General features: G+C 35.2%; 1 protein-coding gene across 1 annotated transcript; it reads left to right on the top strand.

Moving 5' to 3' along the window:
* The first annotated feature begins 100 nt into the window (after positions 1-100).
* Positions 101-20,250, top strand: cacng6b (calcium channel, voltage-dependent, gamma subunit 6b). Its single transcript, XM_051864490.1, has 5 exons — positions 101-2,420; positions 6,793-7,561; positions 12,108-12,182; positions 13,369-13,506; positions 18,034-20,250. Exons 2-5 carry the CDS (start codon positions 7,219-7,221, stop codon positions 18,255-18,257), a joined length of 780 nt encoding a protein of 259 aa, XP_051720450.1. The 5' UTR covers positions 101-2,420; positions 6,793-7,218; the 3' UTR covers positions 18,258-20,250.
* The last annotated feature ends 1,332 nt before the right edge of the window (positions 20,251-21,582 follow it).

Raw genomic sequence — 21,582 nt, 5'->3', positions numbered from 1 at the left:
TACTTCTAACTAGTTTAACTCTGATACGGTATCCGAGTATTATGAGCAATGGGTCAGTCTGTAGTCAGTCTGTTTTTAGACTTGGGGGGGCCATTATTTGGGCATGGGGGTGGGTGGGGTGGGGTGTTGTATGTTTGTTTGTTTGTTTTTTTTTTTTTTCTCTCAAATAAAAAACAGGAAAAAATATCAATGAAATATGTTGATTACCGATACTCATGTGCTTCTTTGAGCTGATTGGAAATTATCAAATACAGAGAATTAGAGATTATGAGGAGCAGAATGTGCTTCACAAGTCCAGGAGTATGAAATTGAATAAAGTGCTCTGCGGAAATTGGGGGAAAAAAGCTGTTTAGTGGGTGGTTAATTTTAATAGAATATAATAAACTTCTTTTAGCAGCTTGGCAAGGGTATATGAATATAATTTTATTTTTTATTATGTAGAAAACAAATTGCATAACTAGTTAAAACATGATCTCCTAGTCTCAGTCATCAGTGGCACAACTACGGACCATCTGATGCATGTTGTGAAAAAAGTTCTGAAAATTTATTCCAAACCTGTTGACCAATACTTTATAGGGAGCCAGGAAAAATTTGTTCACAAGCTCAACAGTAAGGATTTTTTTTTATTTTTTTTTATTTTTTTATAAATCTTCTGGTTCAGCCAGTTCAGTATTTCTGTTTACTATTTATGTGCCCTCCCACAGAAGAATGGACCATTTTAATGTTTTTTTTTTTCTTTATATAACTAGTTTTTATTTTAAACTTTGTTTAGCAAAAAAAATTGCACCTGGAAATTAATCACCTGCAATGTCAATAAATTAAACACTTTTGCAGGAAAACAATGGCATATGGTGCGAGACATACTGATAAATTTTTAGTTTTTGCAAATTTGTTAAGACCTCATCTATGTTAGCCAGCTAGATAACATTATCATGGTAACAAATCAGCAGCTTGCAATGTTGAATGCAGTGTTGGGGTGACGCATTACAAGTAACGCGAGTTATGTAATCAGATTACTTTTTTCAAGTAACTTGTAAAGTAACAAATTACTTTTAAATTTACAACAAAAGGTCGGAGTTACTTTTTCAAATAAGTAATGCAAGTTACTTTGTTTTCCCATGTATTGACAGCTCTACTGTCCCCATATTGAGAGAAATTGTGAGTACAGAAGCGTTGTGTGCGCTGTGTGAACATGATGGTTATTCTAGACTAGACTAAATGTGAGCATACATTTACTCATTTACTACTACTCCTGCATCCTATTCTTCTGTATTCCAGAATGGCAGCACAGCTGAAAGGCTTGTTTGTTTGAGCTGCGCCCTCTACTGTACAGGCGTGAATTTGCATTTCCTTCAGCCTAAGGGTTATTCATTTCACTTTTGGTGTGGAAGGGCCTGTACATTTGCCAAAAATAGAACCTTTTTTTTTGTTATAAAAACAAACAAACAGCCCAGCCCAGATGAGAAAAAGTAACGCAAAAGTTAAGTAACACATTACTTTCCATAAGAAGTAACTAACGCAATTAGTTACTTTTTAGGGAGTAACGCAATATTGAAATGCATTACTTTTAAAAGTAACTATCCCAACACTGGTTGAATGTGACGTTAATGGGACCAAGTCTTAGCAAGTATATAATATACTCAAGTGTAGTTTTATATTCTGCTTTGTTCAGTGAAATAGTTCTCATTACTTTGGAGAGATCACAAAGACTACAAATATTTTCTACTGATTTATTCAGGGCTGTATCTAAAAGCATTTATGGAACGGAAATGGCTTTATATGAATAAACTACTACTAATGAATGAATAGACACATGTTCTGTTGGCTTATTAGTGACCATCTTTATGGCTTCATTATTTTTGATTTTCACCTATGCCCCAATATTATGTCTTATAGCCAGCTCTCTAACCATCTTTATTATCACCTTTTTTCTTTCTCGCACATCATCTTTGATTTAATGCCATTATAACTTTCTAAGCTGCCCTATCAGCTGCTCTCTCTTTCCTTATAAACAGTCCTCTCTCTCTTTTCTGTCTTTGCAACTGTAACTCCCACGCTTTTAATGTCATTAACAGGTGCTTGTCCAAAATAGACCCCTTGCCTGTACGCGCACACGCAAACATCCATGGATCAGCTGACATACACCCGACTTTATTTCTCACACACATGCAAAACTCACACTGACCTACACTGAAAAATTAAAAATCTCTCCCTGCATAGAAAGCTCTTGCTTGGACCATCTACTCGTGCTTAAGCTGTCATACATTAAAAGTATCTTCAACTTGATTGCATGAGCCCCCCACTTTTCTCCACCCTCTCTATCTCTTTTTTTTCTCTCTTGCTCTCTTTGCGTCCCTCCTTCTACTCTCTCAGTTGAGTTTCATGTATCTAGTCATCAGATCTGCACCCACACAGAACAGGTCAGGATTTGATTGCTCTCACTGTTGCTAAAGCTTGATGGCTTTTCAATGCACTTACTGCACACATGCATACTGTCATAGTTTAATAAAATCTGTGACATAAGCCTTAAATTTAGTAGTTTTATGTTGTGCAGCTTATAAAATTATTTTATTATGCTCTCAGGAAGAGTGATTGCACATTTGATAACTTATTTTTGTCTAAAAATCAGAATCTAAAATGCATGGATGTATTGATATAAGTATAAATGTATTATTTCTGAACTGCTACATGTGTAAATGAATTTGTATATTAACCTGAATTTTAAAAATTATAATTTATAATTTTATTGCATCACACAATCACAACACTGTTAAATATTTGACATGAAGTGTCATCAGTTATGTTTGCATATGTCTAACTGTCTGATACACTATAAACATTTAGGCAGTTCCATTGGTCTGGATGTAATTTTTTGTGATGAGAGATGTTTATACATGGCTTCTGGAGTCTGTATAGTAGATCTTGTGTGTGAGTTTTGGGGCTGAAACCCTGTTACTTTAAAATGACAATTGGTTTCTTTTATTCTGGCTGACAATTTGTCTCTTGACTGAGATGTGAGCCCCTTAGGAATGGGTGTAGACTTTTTCCTTTTGAGGCAACAGCTAGCAAAGTATAGTATACATATTATATAAGCGTAACTGTTTTGAAGAAAGTTTTGACAGAGTTGGGGTAATTTAAAGAGCTGCGATGGAGGTGGAGATGATCTTGGTGGGTTAATTATAGCCTGTGTTACATTTCCAGGTCATGTTTAGTGTTTTGACAGTTATATCTCAAATGACTGTAACTTAAAAAACATAAAATGGCCCCCAAAACTTTTACTGAATAACTAGTTATTATATCTATGTGTAGTCACACTGCAAATTTCGTATTCTGGATTTTTATCTTGTTTTCCAGTGAAATAACAGGCTTGTTTTCTGATATAAATTGACTTAAAGCTGAGTATATGGAACTAAGTTCATTTTTCTCACCTCATTTGCATTTTTATGTTTTATGCGTATTGTATTGTATTAAATGTAAGATTTTATTATGTTTTTGAAAGAATTATTTTATACTCAGCAAAGCTACATTTATTTGTTCAAAGCAGTAAAAACTGTAAAATATCATTTTTATTTTGATGTGACACTGTCTTTAGTGTTGCAGGATCCTTCAGAAATCATTTATGCTGTTTTGGTGCTAAAGAAACATTTCTTATTATCAATGTTGAAAATAGTTGTGCTGCCTAATATTTTTGTTTTGTTGTTATTGTGGAAAGTGTTTTTTTTTTTTTTTGGAGTTGAATGGATGAATAGAAAGTTTACATAATCTATGTGAAAAAGACATTTTACATTTTGTAACAATGTAAAAGTCTTTAGAGTTACTTTGGATAAGTACTTTTTGTAAAACTATCATTGTCTTTAAAAAAAAAAAAACAGTAGTGTATACTTAAACTATTTGCCTCTGGGCTAAGAAAAATAAAATTAGTTCAATATTCTCTGTAATTTTGCATAAGTAAAGTTATCTTGTAACTTATTTTAACATATTATTATTATTATTATTATTATTATTATTATTAAAGTTGTTTATTTTTGTTGTGCTGCTAAAAATGCTAATTTTGGTTAATAAAGACTATTGCCTGGTTTCACAGTCAGGGCTTAGATTAAGCCAGGACTAGGCCTTGGTTCAATTAGGACATTTAAATAGCTTTTATAAATGTGCCTTGGAAAAAAAACATTACTGGTGTGCATCTTGAGACAAACAATGTCACTGACATATTTTAAGATATGCCAGTACAAGTTACTTTCAGTTAAAACAGCTCAAACATGCATTTTAGTCTGGTACTGGGTTTAAGCCTTGTCTGTGAAACTGGGCATATTTTTAATAAGATATTCTAATGTCTTGAAAGTTAAAAAAAAAAATGTTTAAATATCATTTGTTTGTACTATATTTTACAATACATATATGTTTGGAGATTTATTGTAGCTATTTCAAACGTGTCTGCCGTGGCATGTTTGTGAGTTTATCATGCTATAATTTTGGCTATGGGGCACATGCTTGTTTCTTGCCTTGTGTTTTTATTGCTCCTCTGTGGGTGATTGGCTTCAGTGAGCCTTGTCCTGTAGTACTTCCTCTGTCTACAGGGACAGTGATAACGACTTTAGACCCTCTGTTGGTTTGTCTGTCACACATGAATTAACACCTGCTGCTCCACCTGGCTCTACTTTTCGCATTCATTCTCAATCAACCTTGAGTCTGTGCAGTCCACATTAAACTCTTCCCGCTCTCGCGTCTTTTTTTAGAATAGCAGAACGCCGAACACCTTGAAACTCTCTGTCCATAGATCTAATAGTTCTCTGTACACGTAATGCTCGGGTATTTATGAGGCCTTAAAATGGCACAGATCAAACAGGCTGGGCTAAAGTGGGCCGGGTTATGCGGGTATGTGTTGTTATCTTGGAGTCGCATCTGGCATGGCTAATTCTAAGACAATGTGACCTAATTGTGACCCATACTAACCCTCTCTGAAAGCAAGCTGCCTGGGTGCTTATTGAACAGAGGACAAAGGTATAACTTTGTTTTCCATGTATTAGGGTGTTCGCTGTCTACTAACTCTACTAACTATAACAGCAAAGAAAAAAGTTCAGAATTAAAAGTGTATTGTTGAATGAATATGCTGCAGAATGTCTTGTTTTCTGGTAAAAAATATCAGTGGGGTAAAAAAAAAAACAACTTAACCCCAGTAAAAAAAAAAAAAAAAAAACCTGTACCAAAATCTATTTATAATACATTTATTTCATACTAAGTATACTTCAAATCTATTAACATATTTATTGACACATCACTTACAACTTACTGATATAAAATTATAATTAATCTTTATTTGGAGGATTTCTTTATTGCACAATGCACATTTCTTAATATTATGCCTAAAAGGTGTTTTAATATCACTATTAATATGTATCTGTAATGTATGATTTTTATATAATAGCCGTCTTTAAATGCAAGATATTTAAGGTGTACCCAAAGTATACTTGCAATAGTTCCACTTTAGCACAATCAAATATACTTCAGTATATCTTTATATCTTTGGACCTCAGCACTAGTTCCACACAATTAAAGTACAAAATTAATTCTTCCAATTTAGCAGACTTTAAGTATACCAGTTTAGTACAATTGCAGGGTATTTTTATTTAGCATATATACACGTAAATGTATTTTAGCACACTTAGTACAAAAAAAAAAAAAATGTATTTCAAATACATTTTATTATATTTTTTATTTAAGATATTCTAAAAACAAGTCTTGTTAAATTGCTTTTAAATAATAATTTTAACTGTAATTTAATTAGATTTTCTGGTTACACTTTATTTTAAGGTGTCTGTGTTACAGTGTAATTATATATTTAAGTACTGAGTACAATTAACTACTTGTACTTACTCTAGGGTTAGGGTTTGGTTTAGGCTTAGTTGCATGTAATTATGCATAATTTATAGTTATTACTACAGTAACTGTAATATATGTAACAAATAAAGTGTTACCGATTTTCTTAACTCAATTTTAATTTTACTTCTAAATTCGAAAGTTATAATAAGGTTGATTTTGTTAATATTAGTTAGTGTGTGATATCCGAACATAAAAAGAATATTTTTAAATTATTATTAAATTAATTCTTGCGGCAGCACTTGACAATAATGTTTCATTAGTTAACTTTAGTTAATGCATTAACTAAAAACTAACATTAACTAACAATGAGCAATACATTTTCAGTACAGTATTTATTGATCTTTGTTAACGTTAGTTAATATGCAAATGTTTTTTGATAGTTCATGTTAGCTGAAGTCCGTTAAATAATATTAACAGATACAACTTTTTATTTAAATAATGTATTAGCAAATGTTTAATTAAAATGAACTATGGTTAATGCTTTAGAAGTATTTTTCATTGTTGTAATTTCATGTTTACCAATGTAGTTAACTAATGTTAACAAATAGAACCTTATTGTAATTTTTTTTTCATAACTGCTGTTAATAATGGCTGTTGTTGTAAATTCATGATACCTACTGCATTTTCTAATGCTAACCAATTCAAACTTACTGTAGTGTTAGAATGAAGTTGGTAAAACATTAGAATGAAGTTAGAATTACAGTTATTAATTAGAAGTAGTAAGCATCTAAAGTATCTTGAATAATGTTTTTCAACCCCATTGGCAAGTTGTTTAAAAAATGTGCAATGTTTAGTGATTAAAGGGAAAAACAGATTGTAGATCATATGATAAATGCATCCTTCAGTCTTTCTGCTACCCTCAATGTACTGTCTTTTGATTACTATTTTTTTCTTCTTCTTTTTTTTCTGCAGGTTCTTAAAAAAGGAATGCGTCATCTTTTCACAACTCTATAAGGCCTCAATCCAATGTCTCTCATCAAGTCGTTCTTTTCATCTACCCATTATTCCTGTCTAGTTTGTTATCAAACCTTCTCGCGTTTGTAGGCGTCAGTTAATTCCCACTCTGCGTTCTTCAGAAATGACCCCCTGTCACTTGAATTTCTTGCACGCCGGATTCTTTTTAAATCACAGACCATTGTAATTCACTATCATTTCCTGTTCCTTTTTGAGCTTTCTATTAATATACTTCTCTGCGTTCTCGTTATCTGTCGGTCCAGCTGACTCCAGACTAATCTCTCTAGTCTCCTGTTTTTTTTACTTTAGTCATTTCTGTTTGTCCCCTTTCTTGACTTTGCCTCTGGGAGTTTTCCTCTCTTATCTCAAAGCTTTGTGTCCGCCATGTGGTCCAACTTTTTTTTGCCACAAGAAGAGGATGGGAGAGTAGGTGGACCTGGCAGTAAGAGCGGGCGTGCAGGTAAACGGCCAAGGCCCCCTCGAATGAGTGACAGCCAGGAGGGCAAAATCAAGCTGGCATTTTTCATCGCCCTCATAGGCGTGACTCTGACGGTACTTGGCATGGGCACAGAGTTCTGGGTGGAGGTATCCCAGCCAAAACACTTCAGGAACAATCAGACGTGTGAGATGGCACATTACGGCCTTTGGAAATCATGCATTCGCACGCTATGGGTGTCAGATATTGACCCAGAGAGAGAGAGCTGTGGACCTGCAGAACTGCCTGGAGGTGAGAGCACTTGTTCTCTGTGTCTCACATACTCAGTCAATACATGGACCCTAATAATCAGACTAGTAGCACAGTCAGAATAAAATAGTTACATGTAACTAGTGTTGTCAAAAATATTACTATTTTGATACGTATCGATACTGAAATATCTGAAACGGTTCCAATACCCCTTTTCTGCAGTATCGATACACCAATACTCGCTCTCTCTTCTCTTAGACAGTGAATTGACACACACCTGCCTTCTCTCACTCACTTGTTTCATTCGCTCTGGTTGAATAGTGCTCGTATTGTGCATGATTTTATTAATTCCTGCAGTTTTCGTGCTCACAACAAAAGCATGTGCACCACTGCTCTATATAAGTGATACGCACTTGAAGCCGCCTCTCAAACAGCTTGCGAGTACCAAATTGAGTTGTTTTTCATGGCTTATTGCGCTTAAACGATCAAATACACACAAAATTATGTCAAAATGCCCTTCTTGGTGAGTATTCAGGTAAACAGTAAGTTTTGGAATGTAAATAGTTGAGAAAGAAAGGGCATGTTGTATATTGGATCAGTGCATAAGCTCTTAAAGTGACAGCAGTCTAATAAATCTTCTGCTGTCTGTCATGTAAATTAAAAGAGAAAGTCCCTCACTGCTCTTGACTGAATAACTTTTGTACATTTAATTGTAAGCATTAATCTATTTAATTTTTACAATGAAGACTATCCAGTGTTATTTTACACTTGATTACATTAATTTCTGCAGTATTTCTTACCTGAATACTACTGTTAGACCCACCTGAAAAACTTAAAGCCATGTTTATTTCATTTGTCTCTCTATTCTATTCTGTTCTATTCTATTCTATTCTATTCTATTTATTTGTGCTCATTTGCAATTTATTTATTTCTTATTTTATCAGTGACTGTTTACTTTTTTTGTAAATCTAGTTCAATGATACAAATAAAGCCTCCCTGTGCTGTGTGTAAGCTATTGCAACAAAAATACACAATTATCAAAAAATTATGAGATAATAATAAAAAGATCTGTAAGGCAGTATATATGGCAGTTTTTTCCCGTGGTTTTGAAAATGGTATCGAATATCGATATTTTTCAAGATATCATATCAAAGTTAGAAATTCCAGTATCTTGACAACACTACAATTAATCACGTCAGTCGGAATGAACTGGCTGAATCTGAATTTCATTTGAATTGTCAGGGGTTGTTTAAACTCTCTAATCCGATCGAGAGGAAATGAAAACACTTGATTGGATTAAAACCCAAAACTGGAAAGTACTGCACATGTGCAGTGGTGTACTCGTGGAACGAGCTGTTGTTGAATGAAGTGTCATTGTCTTTGAAGTGGAGCAGGACAACGTCCCACCAGTCCTTGTTTCGGACTCTCATCCACAGATGGGCATTTTTACTGCTTGATAGATATAAGGAGCATGGCACAAAGGTTCATGCGCTCATTGTCTCCTAATTAGGACCCGAAATAGACAAATGTTAAGTCTGCTCTTCAAAACAAAGAAAAGAAGCAGTATAGGAGAATGGCTAGTATGCAGTAAACCCCCTGCTAGTAAACAGCGGGAAACTACATTCGTGCAGTGTGTGCATGTCAAAAAATCCATTTCGATTTGAAGCTTGTGACATAAAAAGCGCACATCAACCCGATCACTTTATTTAGCGTTCATGTAAACACTATATTTAGATTCATCGTAGCTGTCTATATTCAAAACAGCATACTACCATGGTACTTCTCTCACTGGCTCTGCAGTAGGTAGTATACAGTATGCAGATTTTCTGTATGATGACCTGCTACATACTGTATCCCACAATGCAGTGTGCTTGAATATTAACATATTTTCATATATGTTGTAAATTTTAACATCTGTTTCTTAAATTGACTCACTATTTAAATATTTTTTATATGTATTCTTTTACAAAAAAAATAAAAAATTTGGACAATATAATTGATGTAAAAAATAGTATTTAAAATGGAAAACAACAATTTTTTTTTTTTCCCCAAGATATGATAATTGGACACTTACCATAAAATCAAAATGTACAATTTTTATTTTTTATGGAATATCGCAGTATTTATTATAAATGATTTATCTGTGCACATCATTATTTTTTTTAATTCATGTGCCCTCGTAATCTTTAATTAAAATAACTTCCCTCCCGCTTGCAGTGAAACCTCTTCTCTGATGATGTGTTTACTTGCGTGAGGGCGGGACAACCTGTCACTCACATGACATCACGGCAACTGCAAACCACAACCATCCAATCAATTCCTGATGAAAAAAAAATCAAGTTCCACCCATTTTTTCTTGCTCAAGAAGCCATTTCACTCAGATATACGTCACAATAGGGGAGCAAAGATAATGGAAACTTCTGTTTCATGCCGTCATTAAACATGCAGCATGATGAGATTGTGGACAATAATATACCATAATGCTGTTTAATACATTTCTTGTTGCATAATGCATTCTGTTTCACATGCTATTTTTAAAAATTTACAGTGTAAAATTTAGTAGGCACTAGGCAGAATGATAGTATTCCATTCTGAACATAGTCACCATACACACCCTACCAATCCAGTGTTTGCTTTGCTCCAGGGGAAGCTGGAGGCTGACATCATGAGATAAAAATACAAATTAATAAGGAACTAAAAAGAAATGATTAGATTTACTAAATGAATAAACTAAATCTGGCGTGTTGTTGTTACATTTGGAGTTTTAGAGTTTTAATAATATAATGTATTGTTGGAAATGTGTACGGCGTACTTATATGTATGTATCAGGGTCAGCAGGAGGAACAGATCATGCATAATTATTTTTAAAGACAAAGCAGCATTCAGCTCACATACAGCCAAACAGTGATATTATTAATGACGGTTGACTTTCTGAGATGCCGTAAGAGTGGCTTAGTTTACCTAGTTCTGGTTTGTGATATTCATCAAACCTCTCACATAACAACACGCATAAACAGAGAGCCAGGGAGTTTCATTTGCCTCAGTTTGTAAGACCCAGAGGACTGTGATGATGTCTCTTGTAACAGTGCCATTGGTCCGACTGCCAGCTCTGTTAAGGAACAGTTCCACTCTCTACTTGAACCTGTCATAACAGATCATAACACGACACCCCTTTAGCTGAGAATGCAGAGCAGCAACTTTTTGGGCTATTTTTCCTGGCAAAGTTTAAAGGATTTGGCAAATTCAAAGAAAAGGCAACTAGTTTGGTTTCTGCATCGAACATTTAAATAGTGATAACTAAAAATTCTCAGTAGTTGGATGTTTGAATGTTATAAAGAGATGACCTGCTTTCATTCTCGGTTATGACTTCCATGATGCATTTTTAAGAGATCTGTTCAATATTACATTACCAGCTCTATGCTAATCATATCTAGTGCAGCTCTCAGCAGTGACCTTACTTGACTGTGTATATGTCGTGTGTGTGCCTCTATTTAAATAAGGCTGTCAAATTGATTAGTATTTATATATATAAAATCCTTAAATTATATTTTTTTATCTGATTATAAAACAAAATTATAAAAAAATAACACATTTAATCATGCCTTGACCCGTACGTAAATAATAGCGCTCATGTAAAAAGGTTTCTTCATAACATTTTCAAAATTGAAGATCAGCTTTTTTTGACACCGTCTTAAAATGTGACATTTATGCAGAGATACGCAAGAAATAACAGCAAGAAACATCAAGATGGCCAAAAACATCAGTCTGACTCATGTGTACTTAAAAAATACCATGGACGGAGAATGCGAGAATGTGTTCTGTGAACTGACCCTGAATCAACCTCGAACAAATTGACAAAAAATGGATTTCTGTGGACTTTAGGTCAGTAATAGGTTTATGTTCACTGACGTGAAAATAAAAAAACAATATATTGACTTCTAAAGACACTTTATGTATGTCTAGTTAAAGCTTACAAATATATGTATATATATGTGGATATTTTCCTTATTTTGGTATACCATCTAATTAGATTTTTGTTTTAAATCTCATATTAGCTGTAATTTGACTATAAAAAATTGGAGTGAGCACAGATTTTTTCCAATTAGGATAAGTTCTGGAAAAAAGACGTGTGATGGGTCACGGTTATAGCTGAAAGGTCAGTCATATGGATAAACTGCAATCTTACTGCTGCCTGGTTGCAAGTCTAAATATAGAGAACATGAGTGAAAAATCTGGAAATATAAGAAGACTACAGCTGCAGAGGATGAGAGAGAGTGACTGGATTTTATTTTGTATACATTAACCTGAGTCTGTTCCCTCTTCCTTGTTCTGCCCTTCATCTTCTCTTTCCATCTGCCTCGCTCTCATTCCCTCCCTCTCCATCTGCCTCGCTCTCTTTGTCTCTCTTGTTCTTTCAGTGCCATATGTGAGAGGGCTGCTCTGTGTCCTCGACACATTAATACACAATGACCCTCACAGGGCTTACAGCAGAGAGCTCAAGTGCCTTTTTCTGTTTCTCTGACTGATTTTTATTCTTCACCTTCTCTGCCTCATTTTTCTTTCTCACTGTCTCATGTTTCGCCCTCAGAATCAAACTGCACATTCTTTAAATTCTACACTTCTGGAGAGAATGCTGTCATATTTAAGAAAACGACACAAAAAAGTAAGTTCTTCCTGTATACTCTGCCCTCTTTCTCTCTTTGCCTTCTATGTGTGATCCTCGTCTTTGCTCTCTCATCTATTCATTCTCTCTTCTTCCACACTGTTTCTCTCATTGAAAATCAGTCATGTGTTTCTGTCTCCTCCCACTGCTCCATGACTCTCCATCTCTCCACCTCCCATACATGCACAAGAATTATCATTCTTGAGCTCCTTTCTTGTTCAATTCTTATTTCAGTTTACACAATTCCTGAATGCCCCAACAAAATACACCCAAAATATCTCTTTTAACAGGTTTGTCAAGGCCAATTAAAGTTATAGTTCATCAAAAAATGAAAATTCTGTCATAATTTACTCACCACCGTGTTGTTCCAAACCTGTATAACTTTTTTTTTTTTTCCTGTGGAACATAAAAGGAGACATTTTGAAGAATGTACTGGTCACTTTTTCCATGCAATTACAATCAAAAAAGAATGCAAAAGCACTATAAAACGATCTTAAAAGTGGTTCATATAAAACATAAGCTATGTTTCCTGTCCTGAATTCATTCATACAATAATTTTACAGAAATTTAAGTTATTATTCACTGAAAATCTCCCACCAGTGAACTGTTTACTGTTAGTAAGTTAAACTCAAGATGCTGATCAGTTTGATTCATGACTAAAGCATTCAGACTGTTTTCTTAACTGGCTCAACTGATTCATTTACAATCAAGATTTCCAGTGAATAATGGCTTAAATTTTGGTCTGTTGCTCATTTAAAGCTTTTGTATGACTTCAGATGACTTGGAATATAGCACAAGTTTTATGATACCAGTTGAGCTAATAGTTTTCCTGTATCTCAACTGGTAGAGCACGACACTAACATAAAAGTTTAAGATTGAACCTCACCTTTGGGATGAACTGGAATGCCGAACATGTGCCAGATCCCATCGGCCAAAATCAGTCCCTGACCTCACTAATGCTCTTCTGTCTGAATGGAAGCAAATCCCTTCAGCCATGTTCCAGCATCCAGTGGAAAGACTTCCCAGAAGAGTGCAGGCTGTTAGGGAGGGCCATTAATGCCAATTGTTTTGAAATCAAATGCCCCAGGGTCTGGTTGTCCACATACTTTTGCCTATATTGTAAAATGATGGAGACTTTTAGTATCAAAACTAGTATAACTCAGTGCTTGCTTTGTTTCTCTCTTAGGTTTGCATATAACAGGTGCAATGTTGGCTTTGTTCAGTTTGTTTCTGATGGTCATGGGCTCTCTGTGTATCACTATGTCTCTCAGTAAGAGTGTGCCCTTCTTCCTCAAGCCTGCTACCATCTGCTTCGTCTTCTCAGGTACTTTTCAAACACCTCATAACTGCATCCAGTGACTTTAAAACACATTAGCACCATTCATCTGCAGTAAATCTGAAGTAGTTATGGAGGAGGCCACGTTTTATTGAGGCGCTCGGGTGAGTCAATGTTCTAGACTAGGATTGGCAATGGTCAAGTGCACTATGTCCCATTGCTGAGATTCTGAGCTCAAACCTCAACCATCTCAATGTCAGGCATCAAGAAATACAGCTGACTATATTTCAGTGTCAGCTGTATTTCTTGAGATGTTCTTCACAAGTCAGGTGTAACCACTGATATTTAAAGGGTTAGTTCACCCAAAAATGAAAATAATGTCATTTATTACTCACCCTCATGTCGTTCTACAGCTGTAAGACCTTTGTTCATCTTCGGAACGCAAATTAAGATATTTTTGATGAAATCCGATGGCTCAGTGAGGTCTCTATTGCCAGCAATGTCACTGAACCTCTCAAGATCCAGAAAGCTACTAAAGACATATTTAAAACAGTACAGTGGTTCTACCTTAATATTATAAAGCAACAAGAATACTTTTTGTGCACCAAAAAAAAAACAAATAATGACTTTTCAACAATATCTAGTGACGGCTGATTTCAAAACACTGCTTCAAAGCTTTACGAATCTTTTGTTTCGAATCAGTGGTTCGGATCACGTAAACGAAGCCTCGTTTACTGAAATCACGTGACTGGTGCTCCGAACCACTGGTTCGAAACAAAAGATTCATGAAGCTTCGAAGCAGTGTTTTGAAATCACCCTTCACTAGATGGCCAATCAAATCAAAGTAGGCGGGGATTACTGTTCACAGAAGCAGGGTGTGAATTCCAGCGCGAAGCATCAGTTTAACGTTAAGATAGTCAGTGAGGATGTAAATGCAAACAACTTGACTTTTTTCTCAAATATGGACGTTTTGAATTGAAAGTTTACGTGATTCATGTAATTCCTAACAGAGTGTGACAAGACCAAACGTTTTATGTTTTCGACATATTAGGCATACAAATAAAAGTGCATGTGTGCATATTTTAATGCAAATTAATGCAAATATTATTTGCAAATAGTTCAAAATAATTATTTCTCAACTAGAATTAGACCTAGAATTTCCTTCATTGTTCTATTTCTTTATGCTTTATAAAAAATTGGTCCCCCCAATGTTCAAGACATGGTTACAGCCTTAGTTTGCACCAGCTCTGCAATTTGCCACTCTAGTCAAGTCATGTCACATTTATTTATATAGCACTTCACACAATAGATTTCTTTAAAGCAAGCAGCTTTGCGGTATTAAACATGAAAAAACAGTGACGCTTTCAATTAGAATTACTTCAGTTTAACTTCAATTTTTACTATAAACCAGCTCTTCAGCTCTTTCACGGACTGAACAAGAAGAAATTAACCAGAAGAAGATTTCTGGAGCCCCAGAGCACACCTACCTATTATGTAATCAGCATGGAATAATGATAGTTTAAAATTGGTAAATTTTGCAAGCTCTTTTGAACTCTCGAAATGAATTTTGTTTTGACCTGATTTTATTTGACGTCACACCAGTTCGTTCTTCAATTTAGCTTGAAGTATATTGAAGCCTTCACAGTCACATGCAGCTCCAGACTGAAACTAAAATAGATAATAAAAACTTACAATTTAAAATGTAGTTGCTATTGGCGACAGTCAAGAAAAATGTGTGCGTTCATAATATTTGGTTTCGTAATATAATCTCGTTAGAGTGCGCGGCAGTGTTTCCTGATCACAGCGCAAGCCGTGATGTCTGATTCACAAATTACTCTTATGAACAGGTTCTTTTTAATGAGTCAGTCAAAAGAATCAGGAAAGATCCTCAAACTTGTCCATGAATTCATGCATTTGAATTAGAATCAAGCAGCCACTGATTGTTCTGAACTGTTATTATAGGGAAATTATCCCATGATTTACTCACCCTCGAGCCATCCTAGGTGTATATGACTATCTTCTTTCAGATGAACACAATCGGAGATATATTTAAAAATATCCTTAGTCCTCCAAGGTTTATAATGGTAGTGAATGGGGTGTTGTGCCGAATTTCAAACCCCTGCCAAATTATTACCCCCCTCGTTGAAGTCGCTACCTAATTGCCTACTCTTAACCCCACCCCTATGGGCTATATGCACGGTTACTTCCTGGTTGGCGTTAAGCCAGCTCGGGCATTTCCGGGGAACTGTTAGCTGTTCATTCTGTAGTCGCTGTACATCGACACAAAACCATCAATGGTTGACTTAATATTGTATTCATATTTTAATGCACTTATCACATTTACCTAATTTTCCAATAAACCAGTTTTATTGATTGCAATAAAGACGAAGCTATTGGGACCGTTTAAAAACGCAGTGTCTGTAATTAGACAAGCACACACATTTTTTCCCCCAGCACTTCAAATGTTATTTTTAATGTGATGACCACAAACATTATTTGTTCATCCTTCTGAGATTGTCCCCATTGTAAAACCAAACGTTTCAAAATGTAGGAAATTCAACATTTGATAGAAAACACTTATTTAAAAATAAAAAAGACCATAATTACCACTTTAACCAGCAGGTGGCGGCAAAGTAGCATTTATTTGCGCTTATATAAGCCATTTCCTCTACTCGTTTTTCACTTCGTTTTTGACTAAATATTAAACATTATAGGTTTAAAAATACATTTTGTCAATGTGAAGTATGAAATACTCAAAAAATCTTAAGAAAAACAATAACTTTTCTTGTGATTCATGACAGAAAGCGAGCACCGCGCTTTCCCTTTGTAATTACAGCAGCTGTCAGTCAATGCAGCGCAATATCAATGATTTCAGCACACTTGTAAAAACACACATTTTATTCAATTAATCTGAACTAAAGTGCACAATAAATATTTAATTTTTGAAGCTTTTTTTCCACATAAAAGTGTGAAAACTGATGGTCGAATTGAATTTAGCCGAGGAGGAACAATGAGGTATGTCTTTATTTATTTATTTTTTATGCCGTCTTACGTTTGAATAACTAAATTAATGCTATGCCTGACTATTTAAGTGACTATATTCTGATTATAAACTAAATATTACTACTGATGCTCAACACACCAGCAAATGACATCTCACCGGAAGTTTTCGAGCTGGCTTATATTAATGCGGAAGTTCTAAAGAACGCTCCGTGCATATAGCCCATTCCTAACTCCTATTCCTAACCCCTCCCCCTCCCCCACACCTACTCCTAAACTTACCAATACTAGGGGTAGTAATCTGGCAGGGGGTCGAAATTCAGCACAACACGGGGGCCCGCATTTTGAAAAAAAAAAATAAAATAAAATGCATCCATCCATAATCAAAGTAATCCATACGGCTCCAGTGGGTTAATAAAGGCCTTTTGAAGTGAAGCGATGGGTTTTTGTAATAAAAATATCTATATTTGAAACTTCAAATAACTAGCTTCCGGTGGACGACCGCTATGCATACTGCGTAACTCGACTAAATGAGTAATCCTCTGACGCGATGTATGACGCAGGATGTAGGAGAACTGTAAGCTTAGACGCCTCTCATGGTTCAAACAAATAGGGCTGTGCAACAAACTCAAGCTCCTCTTCACTTGTATCCGACATTTCTCTTTTAAATTTCTTGTTTTAGACTTCTAATTCATGACCGGTGTTTTGTTTTGCTCTCTCCTCTATGCCTCAGCGTACGTCATTGCGTCATTGCGCTCGGATCAAAGGTTGCTCTTTCGCTCCAAATCGATTATGGATTATTTTTCTTGATTATGGATGGGTGCATTTATTTATTTATTTTTCTTTCTTTTTTTAAATTGGGGCCCCCATTCACAACCATTATAAACCTTAGAGGACTAAGGATATTTTTAAAAATATCTCAGATTGTGTTCGTCTGAAAGAAGATAGTCATATATAGGATAGCTTGAGGGTGAGTAAATCATGGGATAATTTTCATTTTTGGGTGAACTAAACCTTTAATCCTCATAAATGACTCTCTTACTGGACTACGAGTCACGCTACTGTGACGTTACTTGACTTACATCAGTATATTGACTAGTTGTTCCTATGACAATGTGTTATTAACCTGTTGCATATTCACAATGTTTTGTTGTAATCAATTAGTAAAAGCATTCCAAGAAAACATTTCAATATTGTAAACAAAAATGTTACTTGTTTTTAGCATGGGAGGTCCATAAAGTTTTAATTTTTATTTATTTTTATTTTTATCACACAAATACAATCAGGATCAATAGAGTGACAGTATCAAAAATTGAAACTAATTTACATTAAATGCGACTAGAAAACACCCTAATTTATAAAACTTAAACTGTCATAGTCTATATATTAAAATGTCCCTTCGTCACAGCACACAGTGACACCTGTTAAGTAGTTAGCTAAAGTAGGAAGCACTTTTAAAAAATGTTGTAATTTATCGAATACAAATATAATTTTGCTCCTAAATGTTTCATGTTGAATCAAAATAGGTGAACTGTTCCTTTAAATAAAATGACCTTTCATCTCTACTTTCCCCAGGTATCCTGGTACTGTTGTCCATCATTGTTTTCCACCAGTCTGTGCTGGCTTTATTGGCAAGCGATCACAGTATCCCTCTCCATCACGAGCTGTCCTGGTCAGTGGCTTGTGTTGGCTCGGCTGGGGCCATTCTCATTTTTGGAGGGCTTATGTTCCTGTTGCTTTCCCTCCCCTACAACCCCTTGGACAAATGTTTTGGTCAGCAGAGCAGTAGTGATGGCTAGCTGTCAGAAGGACTGCCAGTGAGTTAAGTAGCAGAAGATCTTTTATACTCTTATGCTGCCTGTGGAGATTAACTGATGTTATAAAGGACTCTCAAAAGCTAATGTTCATAATGTTTCACAATAACCTGCATTAGAATTGCTTATGAATAAGATTATAGACCCTAATACACATACACTGAATTTGAACTGATATTTCTATGATGGCTCTGTACATAAAATCAGTGACCAACAGATCTGTTTACTCTCTTTAAAGGCTTCATTTACACAACATGCTGAACATTATGCATTATTCATTTATCTGCATTGCTGATTTGTATAAGAAAGCTGATTTGATTATTTGGCATATATAACTGACTTCTGACTGATGGTTTCTGCGGGTTGAAAATGTAAAACAGTTTCTTTTTTAAAAAACAGGCCATCTTATCTGCGCTAAAGGCCTGTTCACACAAAGAACGATAACTGTAAATATAACTATATGATTAGTACCCACACCAATATGCATGATAACATTCTGCTTATTTTATGCGCGCTGCAGTTTTGTCATCTGCTGCTTTAAATGCTTGAGCTTTTTGATTGGCTGTTGATATTTTTATCATTCATCAGCTGGAAATTTTTTTCTGAAAATGATTCCAACAATATCGTTCCTCTGTGCACTTCCCTATTCTCGTAGAATTAAGGCCTGTTCACATCAAGAACAATAACTATAATGGTAACTATATTAGCATCCATACCAATGCATGATAATATTCTGTTTATTATAAACGGCGTGCTGCAGTTTTGTTGTCTGTAGCTTAAAATGCTCGAGCTCTTTAAAGTCACCATGAAATCAAAATTAATAATTTTTTTACAGAATGTTGCAGTGCTTATTGTAAATGATTTATCCATGCGTACTATTTAAAAAAAAAAAAAAAAAAAAAAAAAAAAAATCATATGCCCTTGTAATCTTTAATCAAAAATGTTCAATTCACCTCCTCTTCGAAACGACGTCTGTTCTCTTCATGACATACATATGTCTCGGTGGAGGATGAGGCTAAATATCATGCAACTGATTACAAACTGGCATTCAGGTCTGCCTCTATTTAGTTAGCAACAACCAACTTCCTACAAACCAATCAATTCCCAAAAGACGAAATCAAATCCTGCCCTACATTTTTCTCATTCCAGAAGCCGTTTCACTCAGATTTACGTCACAATAGTTGGGTGGATTCTGATTGCCTGTCAATGTTTTTATCATTTATAATCTGGAAAAAAAATTGTTCTGAAAGTGATTCCAACGATACCCTTCCTGTGTCGTTATCGTTATAGCTAGCTTCCTTATTGTCATAAAAATAGAACTAGAATTAGAAATGTATTAAAACTTTATAGTTATAGTTATTATGGTTATAGTTATCACCTTTTTTTGAACGGGCCTTTAGATGGCTTGTGAACCATCGTAGCCATGCTGTTTACTAGCAAAACTTGGCAGGTGAGCTTCGTTGACCAGAATTATCTTTATGGTGAAGCTGGTTGACCTTGACCAACAAAGTCTTGCTAGTTAAGCTAGTTAAAAAGCCTAATGGGGACATCAGCACATTAGCATTACAACATATGCTGGTGACCAGCTACAGTGATCCCAAAACACTTTTGGACACATTTAAAAATGTGAAAGTAATTTTTAACATCTATTGTTTTATAAATCTAGCAACTTTTTTGTGCCATCTTTGTTTGATATTTTGCTATATAATGCAATGTTTATGCATTTAAATGTCCAAATACTTTTTGGGATCATTTTATACTGGCCTATTCTGCTGGGTTTTCAATTAACAAAGTAATCAGCAGATTAAATATCATAGATTTCCATGCATAGATTTAATTTACATTATATAAATGTAAAATAATGCTTAAAGGGTTAGTTCACCCAAAAATGAAATTTCTGTCATTTATTACTCACCTTCATGCCGTTCCACACCCGTAAGGCCTTCGTTCATCTTCGGAACACAAATTAAGATATTTTTGATGAAATCTGAGAGGTTTCTGATCTCCCTATACACAGCAATGTCATAACAAATTTCAAGGCCCAGAAAGGTAATACATCATTAAAATAGTCTTTTGACTACAGTAGTTCAACTTTAATGTTATGAAATGATGAGAATATTTTTGTGAGCAAAATCAAAACAAAAATAACTATTCTTTTCAACAATTTCTTCTCTTCCATATCAGTCTCCTACGCTTTTCACATAATAAACAAAGTGCAGCACTTCCAGGTTATACGTCAGAACGCCGACTCATTATTGGCCGGCTCCTGCGTCAGCATCACTGCGTGTGAACAGTGGCCAATATTGAGCCGGCGTTCTGACGTAAACACACGTCAACAGCGTAGGAGACTGACATGGAAGAGAAGATATTGTTGAATATTTTTGTTTTGTTTTTGCGCACAAAAAATATTCTCGTCGCTTCATAACATTAAGGTTGAACCACTGTACTCACATGGACTATTTTAACGATGTCTTTACTACCTTTCTGGGCCTTGAAATTTATGACATTCCTGTGTATAGGGAGATCAGAAACCTCTCGGATTTCATCAAAAAGATCTTAATTTGTGTTCTGAAGATGAACGAAGGTCTTACGGGTTTGGAACAACATGAGCGTTTGTAATTAATGACAGAAATGTCATTTTTGGGTGAACTAACCCATTAACACTATACATATGAAACAGATGCGTGTATGAAAATGAATGAAATATATTGATGTGGATGATACGGACCCACTGTTGAGCCACATTGTTATGTAAATAATGTGTGTTTATATTGTACACCAGTCGATATGAGAGTACCTTGTCCTTATACTGAAGACACTGTCCTTCACTGAACTTTCTTCCTCTCCTTCTTTCTTATATCTGTTTTTCACTTGGTTGTTTGTGCCACTCTCTATTCATTACTCTTTCTCGTTCACTAGTTTTGCTTGAGGATTAAATCTCTTTCACCTAAGACAGTCTCCTGCACTCCTTCCATCGCTTGTTTCTTAATCTCACTCCTTCTCTTTTGCGACTTGCTCAGTCTAAAATTAGGGCATTGCTCATCTAAGCACATCATGTTGAAGTGGATGAGAAATATTATCCTAGTATGTCAACTATGCCCACCCTCGACGTTCTCTCGATGTTGATAGCTCTTGGGTGTCTCCGAGGGTTTGGGTGGAGCTGCTGTTTCCCTGCGTCTGCCGTTCCTCCCCTCCCAGCTGAGTGTTTGTGAATGCAGTGCCAGTACATTTGGGAAGTGAGGAAAGGTCTGAGCCTCAGTAATCGGCATGTCTCTCGTCCAGTCTAACTAAAGCCTCCATCCTGTGCAAA

Source organism: Ctenopharyngodon idella, chromosome 16 (assembly GCF_019924925.1).
Source record: "Ctenopharyngodon idella isolate HZGC_01 chromosome 16, HZGC01, whole genome shotgun sequence".
Classification (NCBI taxonomy): Eukaryota; Metazoa; Chordata; class Actinopteri; order Cypriniformes; family Xenocyprididae; genus Ctenopharyngodon; species Ctenopharyngodon idella.
Note: the sequence above shows the minus strand (reverse complement) of the source record. Positions and strands in the feature narration are given on the sequence as shown.